This window comes from Gigantopelta aegis, chromosome 3 (genome assembly GCF_016097555.1).
Source record: "Gigantopelta aegis isolate Gae_Host chromosome 3, Gae_host_genome, whole genome shotgun sequence".
NCBI classification, from domain to species: domain Eukaryota; kingdom Metazoa; phylum Mollusca; class Gastropoda; order Neomphalida; family Peltospiridae; genus Gigantopelta; species Gigantopelta aegis.
Genome location: NC_054701.1, coordinates 50,917,883 through 50,925,382, shown reverse-complemented (window position 1 = coordinate 50,925,382; position 7,500 = coordinate 50,917,883). Strand labels below are relative to the sequence as shown.

Here is a 7,500-nt window from a genome sequence, read left to right as displayed (position 1 = left end):
GTATGCATCTTTCCAACACATAAAGCTCTTGTTTGAGTTTACTCTCCCTTTAATTGTTGAAAATGAGGTCAAGTGCACATGGCAAGTACGCTAACTGATTCAGGGCCTCGTTCCATGAAGCAATCTTAGCGTTAAGATCACCTTAAGTACATAATACATAATGTTACATTTAAAACCTCAAGGTAACGCGTTGGAAACAGTGAAATATAGCAAAATAAGGCTCTGGCGGCTATTTCTTTTTTGTGTCAGATATTTTTGCTTTCCCGCTCTCCATTTCTGTCCAACTTTGAATATGTTGTTCAGTATGTCTGAAAGTACAAGAAATTATAATAAAACGTTTTGTTGCAATTGTTTTGATGTATGGGTATTTTGGCGCTATAATGACCCGCCTAAGATGCCGAAGTATATAAGTGATGTTTCTTGTCTATATAACTTAACATTTGTAGCTCTCTAACTTTGGCATCCTGCTTGAAGCGCCTTGATATAGTATACATGTAAGATGATATTAGAGACAGAGAGCGAGAGAGGTGGAGGCGCCTATACTCGTTTTGTTAGCTCCTCATTTTGTTAGCAGATTAATTTGTGTTAATTCTGTACACTAGCACTGCTGTTTTACAATTGTACATTTTATTACAGATGATATGATATTGCTGTTTCTCTCTCAAGGTATCCTTGGTTTTCTGAACTTGGCTACAAGTGGTCCAGTGTGCCTATTCTCACCTCCTTTCTGTTTGACTGTGGTGGAATCGAGTTCACGGCGTGTCCTTTTAATGGCTGGTTTATGGAGGCGGAAATTGCCAGAGATTTGTGTGATCCCAACCGTTACAACATCACAGAGGTTTATCAGACACAAATTGTTATAATTAATACAGACAATGGGACGAGTCGTTAGTTTTCCAGAGATCTATATACACTTATTTGTTTCATAATATGGTATATCAATTTCGTCCGAGTGATATAACCGTTTTACTGCTTACCTCAGTAAATAATAATAACAACAATAATAATAATAATAATAATAATAATAAAAATAAAAATAAAAATAATTAATAACTACTACAACTACTACTATTAATCATAATTAACACTAATTAAAAATAAAATAATAATAATAATAATAATAATAATAATAATAATAATAATACAGATGGTATTAATTACTGTTCACATATATGTTCCATTTTTAACAGACTGTCGCTCAGATGATGGGAGTTGACACACAGAGCCCATTGTCGCTGTGGAAGGACCAGGCCTTCCTAGAAGTGAACATTGCTGTTTTACACAGTTACCAGGTATGTGGACCAGGCCTTCCTAGAAGTGAACATTGCTGTTTTACACAGTTACCAGGTCTGTGGACAAGGTATATGGACCAGACCTCCTTAGAAGTGAACATTGCTGTTTTACATAGTTACTACGTATGTGGACCAGACCTTCCCAGAAGTGAACTTTGCTGTTATACACAGCTACCAGGTATGTGGACCAGACCCTCCCAGAAGTGAACATTGCTGTTTTACACAGCTATCAGGTATGTGGACCAGACCTTCCAGAAGTGAATATTGCTGTTTTACACAGCTACCAGGTATGTGGACCAGACCTTCCCAGAAGAGAACATTGCTGTTTTACACAGCTACCAGGTATGTGGACCAGACCTTCCCAGAAGTGAACATTGCTGTTTTACACAGCTACCAGGTATGTGGACCAGACCTTCTCAGAAGTGAAATTTGCAGTTTTACACAGTTACCAGGTATGTGGACCAGACCTTCCCAGAAGTGAACATTGCTGTTTTACACAGCTACCAGGTATCTGGACCAGACCTTCCCAGAAGTGAACATTGCTGTTTTACACAGCTACCAGGTATGTGGACCAGACCTTCCCAGAAGTGAACATTGCTGTTTTACACAGCTACCAGACCTTCCCAGAAGTGAACATTGCTCTTTTACACAGCTATCAGGTATGTGGACCAGACCTTCGCAGAAGTGAACATTGCTCTTTTACACAGTTACCAGATATGTGGACCAGGCCTTCCTAGAAGTGAACATTGCTGTTTTACACAGTTACCAGGTATGTGGGCCAGGCCTTCCTAGAAGTGAACATTGCTGTTTTACACAGTTACCAGGTATGTGGACCAGGCCTTCCTACAAGTGAACATTGCTGTTTTACACAGTTACCAGGTAGTTTGACCAGGCCTTCCTAGAAGTGAACATGGCTGTTTTACACAGTTACCAGTTATATGGACCAGGCCTTCCTAGAAGTGAACATTGCTGTTTTACACAGTTACCAGGTATGTGGACCAGACCTTCCCAGAAGTGAACATTGCTGTTTTACACAGTTACCAGGTAGTTTGACCAGGCCTTCCTAGAAGTGAACATTGCTGTTTTACACAGTTACCAGGTATGTGGATCAGGCCTTCCTAGAAGTGAACATTGCTGTTTTACACAGTTACCAGGTATGTGTGTCTCAACTGCATTATGGAATGTAAACGTGCAAGAAGAAGGATTACTAATAAAACAAATTTACAAAAGTATACAAAAGGCGTCATATCCAAAAATGAGAATAAAACATTGGTGACCTTTCTTCTTCTTCTTAATAACACGTGGCAAGACTTGAATTTAATTGTAATGGAAGCCGGTTTCCTTTTCCTGGTACTTTGTGTTCTAGCCAGGCAATCTTGTAAAAAGTCCCTATTGATGTTGGGTGCCATCACCCATTTTTAGACTTTCTAGTTAATTATCTAATTGCATGCGGGATTGAGTGGTTTTAATTGATTTATCACAGATACATGTAGAACTAGTCATATGTGGCACTTGTAACTTTGGCCTTCACACTGTGATATATTAGCAATAAAACATAATGTAAGTCAGTTTTTCAGTCGATTGTTTAAACAGAACCTATTTTTCAGGATGCGGGGATCTATATCACAGATCACCATTCTGTGTCGGACTCGTTCATCAAACACCTGGAAAACGAACAGCGGCTGCGCGGAGGGTGTCCCGCTGATTGGGTGTGGGTCGTTCCACCAATCGGTGGAAGTCTTACACAGGTGTTTCATCAGGAAATGATTCGCTACAATCTGAAACCGTCGTATGAATACCAGGTATGGTACGAGGTCCAATATTCGTGGGAGTTCTATTTTTGTGAGTCCATCGAAACATGTCTCACGAAATAATGCCGTTTGGAAGATTTCTAAAGAGCAAAATAATAAAAGGATTTCGTACTTGTTCATTATTTTAATGCATATCACAGAGATAAGATGAATTATTAAACAATTGAATATTTACCTGTTTTAGATAACGTTCCTGGATTTCATGTCATTGCCAACGTATTATAAAGTCAAATCTAGCATTTTAATTGTTTTCCACTGGACAATACGTTATCTCTAATATACGAAATATTTACTTTTCTCACTTGGCTGTGGTATTATTTTGGACGTAAACAGACACTACTACATTCCTGAATTATATTCATCAAAATACATTGGCTTTTGTTGAAATGGACTAAACCTGTATCAGTGTATACTCTGTTATTCCAAGTTTTCCTGTTTTCGTATCTTGGTTCCTTCTTTCTGTATTTCTGTTCATCGACATTGATGCTATTAAAAAAAAAAAAAAAAACACCCACCCAATACAATACAACACTTTTCGATATTTTGAGGATTACTCGGTACGGTAAATAGGTATTGACATGATACCGTTAACGATACTGATACCGAACAGTATATATTAACAGCCCAGCTCTAAAGTGGTGTGTCTCCAGTGTTTCGCTTGGTTTACCTTACATTGTCGTGTGTTTTTTTGTTTTGCGTATATCATGAAGGTCTAAGTCACTGTTACTTAAATACGACGTCATCGCCCTAGCGACGTCATTTCTCGTCTGATTTTCTGATTCTCATGTCTAGCAACTGCCTATCTCGGCTGTTCTAGCATTTGGTCTTCACCCCTGTATTAAATAATGGGATTTATTGTATACCATTTGATGATAATTTGTTAAAAATGTTTCTTATTTATGTAGAATATTTTTGTCAAAACAAATGCTTTGGTTTTTGTGACAAATGTTATGGGATTTGATATAGGTTTAAAACTTTATGATGTGCTTTAACAATTTTCATTGTAGATTTATTTGCCATTTCATTGGTTCCAGTTTGATGTAGACGGACTATACGTAGGCCATACAATGAGGTTATTTTTTTGCCTCCACAAGCAAATTGAAGCTTTTCAGCTTGACCTAAAATAGACATTAGTAATAAGACGATTGGCAGTCGACGATCAGCCTGTTATCCGCAGACATAAGATAACATATTTAATAAATGTAATGAATCTTTCAGGTAGCCCCGTGGAAGATGGGTGTTGACAAAGACCGTGGAAAATCAAACCGACGAAACCTACACTTCAAAACCGTTGTCAAGTTTGTATTGTGTCCTATTAGGCCAAACAAAATTAATTTCTGGTCGCTGGTCAATACGCGCATCGATTTGACCTTGTGCGTCAACATGTTTTTTTAATTTCCCGCGGTATGACGTCGATTTTTATAAGGGTAACCTGTGGGTTGTACAGAACCCCCTGTGCTACTGTTTAGGAGAATATTTAGGGTACCAAGGCAAAATAGGGGCAGCATGGCCATTGAGGATGGTACAAGGCAGATGAGGAAGACTTAAAAAACTAAATATACTAACCTTTTCTATATGCAATCCATGCTTTAAAAAAAAAAGAAACAAGAAAAGAAATCACATTAATTATGGAACTTTGGTCTGATTAGAGATCGACTTTTTTTTCGTCCTTATATAACGTAATACTATTAATCTTAATGCTAATATATAGTTTTGTAAATTAAACAGTTTTGGGTATTAACTGATTTTTAACGGCAATGAAGGGAAAATCGTTATAGGTAGTACTAAACCAAATAACGTCCGGCTGGGTCAAAGTTCGAGGTGCATCGAACTTTTCATAGAGAAGTGAACACCACACGTCCTGTAATTGGTAATAAATGTGAATGTGTTGGTTGTAAAAAAAAATTGTTTCATCTGGGCAAAAAAAATGTATGCAATTTTATTTCATCTAGTACCACTGTGTCAAGTAGCCTTGTGGGGTACCTGTAAAAGAAAGTACTTAAATTGTGTGCGGAACTAGGGTAGTCATAGACACTACCCATTATCTGAAATGAGCAGCTTGACCACCGATTTGTTTCTGATTCACTTTAAGTGTGAGAGGTGGTAGTATTTATATCCGTGGTGTTTATGTCGATTGATACGCTGCAGGTAGGAGTTTTAGCCACATATGTTACTATTGTCGTCTATGTTATTTGATTTGGTAGTATACACCCTATATCGTTTCAGAGCAGTCCGGTTCGGCATCAAGCTGATGAACACAGTTCTTACAAGACGAGTCAAATGTCTCGTCCTTTACGCAACCGAGACTGGAACCTCAGAACGTTTTGCCAGAACCACTTGTGATATATTCAAGCATGCTTTTAGGGCCAAGGTACGCGTTTCGTGTTTTTTATTTAATTAAAGGGACATTCCCGAGTTTGCTGCACGTTTTAAGGTGTTATTGACTAATAGAAACTTTTTAACGATTATAATTACATTTTTCTGCATAAAATATTAGTGGCTGTATATTAAACGTGTTTCTGATCGTTCTAATATTTGTACTAGGTTAAATGTCAGCTTATTTCCTAAAATACTGTTTTTTCGTACGTACGAAACTATTTGAAGACAAAACCCAGTTTGGGATTTTTACAAATATTAAGACAACCAGAAACACATTTAATATGTAGACACTGATTCTCGAAACAAGAAAATATATTTATTATGTAAGTTTAATCGTAGAAATATTTTATTAGTCGAAAACATCTTTCAATGCAGCAAACTCAGGAATGTCTCTTTAATATTTTGACAAGTTAAAAAACAAGCATGTTTACGGAAATCCGTTAGTGCAAAATGATTTAAAACAAACAAAAACAAACAAACAAACAAACAAAAACAACATTATTATTGCGCAATAACAAAGCAGCTATTTCGTAATTGTTATTTCGTATCTTGTAGTTCCTTCTCAGGTGATCTCATAGAGAATGCTCTTTTTATTCACAGGTGATGTGTATGGATGAATATGACGTCACTCAGCTTGAAAACGAGGCCCTGGTTCTGATCGTGAGCAGTACGTTTGGAAGCGGCGAGTCCCCGGAACAGGGAATGGTTAGTCTTGTTCGCTAATCAAGATAATCAACACGTTGACTTACTCGCCTCGCCTACTTTAGCTATCGGTTGTTAGTCTACGTCGTTACTTATTTTTCATTCGACCAATCGAAACACGGTTAATATAAATCTGACAGCGCTAAACAACCAGTAACGCCCTCTGGATAACTGACACCAGGAGAGCAGCTAGACTACATGCTGGTAGGTACTGGGTTCGCAACCCGGTACAGGCTCCCATCCAGAGCAAGTTTTAATGACTCAATGGGTAGGTGTACGACCACTATACCCTCTTCTATATCACTAGATAGCTGAGGTCTGCGTCCAGGACCCCGTTCCACGAAGCTATCTTAGCACTACTATCGCCGTAAATACCTTCCGACGCGGCGTAGCTTACTATCGTCGTAAATTACTGTGAAAATTTACAATAGGTACCAGACAGTTGTAAGCCACTAACGTAGATGTAAAATGGCAGTTAGATGATGATTTGATAATTTTCTAAGAAAGATACTAACTTATTGTGTAAAAATAGATCTAATATATACCAATACCTTTTATGAAACTCGGCGTTCGATGAAAAACATTCTAGACCATACGACCTTCACATGAAAATACGGCAGATAACTCTCATGTCTTTTGCATTCAACAATTTTCGCTTAGCACACAAACTGACAAAGTTACTTCATGGATGTCCGATACCAATAAATACATTCAAGATGTTCCGAAAAGTCGGTAACCAATTTATTATTTAACTAATTCGCACTTCTTTGCAAAAAATATATTAATCATTAAAGGGGCACTTACGACTACCGTAAGGTTGGTTTGTGGAACGGCTGCAAAGTTTACGGTGCCAGTTGTAAAACTCTCCTTAAGTCACTATAATTAACCTTAGCTACAATTCTTTCCTGGAACGGGGTCCAGGACAGCGTGCTTGAACCTTAGTTGGATATAAGCACGAACATAAATTCAATGAAAGAAAGATGACTTTGGTTAATATCAGACTATTAGTGTGAGACTAAGTGAGACTGGCAGTAAGTGATCTGACTACTAGTGTGAGACTGGCAGTAAGTGATCTGACTATTAGTGTGAGACTAAGTGAGACTGGCAGTAAGTGATCTGACTATTGGTGTGAGACTAAGTGAGACTGGCAGTAAGTGATCTGACTATTGGTGTGAGACTAAGTGAGACTGGCAGTAAGTGATCTGACTATTAGTGTGAGACTGGCAGTAAGTGATCTGACTATTAGTGTGAGACTGGCAGTAAGTGATCTGACTATTAGTGTGAGACTAAGTGAGACTGGCAGTAAGTGATCTGAC

General features: G+C 37.9%; 1 protein-coding gene across 1 annotated transcript in view; it reads left to right on the top strand.

Moving 5' to 3' along the window:
- Window positions 1-7,500, top strand: part of LOC121368198 (nitric oxide synthase, inducible-like) — a 68,392-nt gene that overhangs the window by 35,271 nt on the left and 25,621 nt on the right. The window contains exons 8-13 of the mRNA XM_041492827.1: window positions 667-838; window positions 1,191-1,292; window positions 2,900-3,094; window positions 4,322-4,401; window positions 5,330-5,474; window positions 6,083-6,187. Of these exons, the coding sequence (XP_041348761.1) occupies window positions 667-838; window positions 1,191-1,292; window positions 2,900-3,094; window positions 4,322-4,401; window positions 5,330-5,474; window positions 6,083-6,187 (799 nt within the window). The remainder of the gene's footprint in view (window positions 1-666; window positions 839-1,190; window positions 1,293-2,899; window positions 3,095-4,321; window positions 4,402-5,329; window positions 5,475-6,082; window positions 6,188-7,500) is intronic.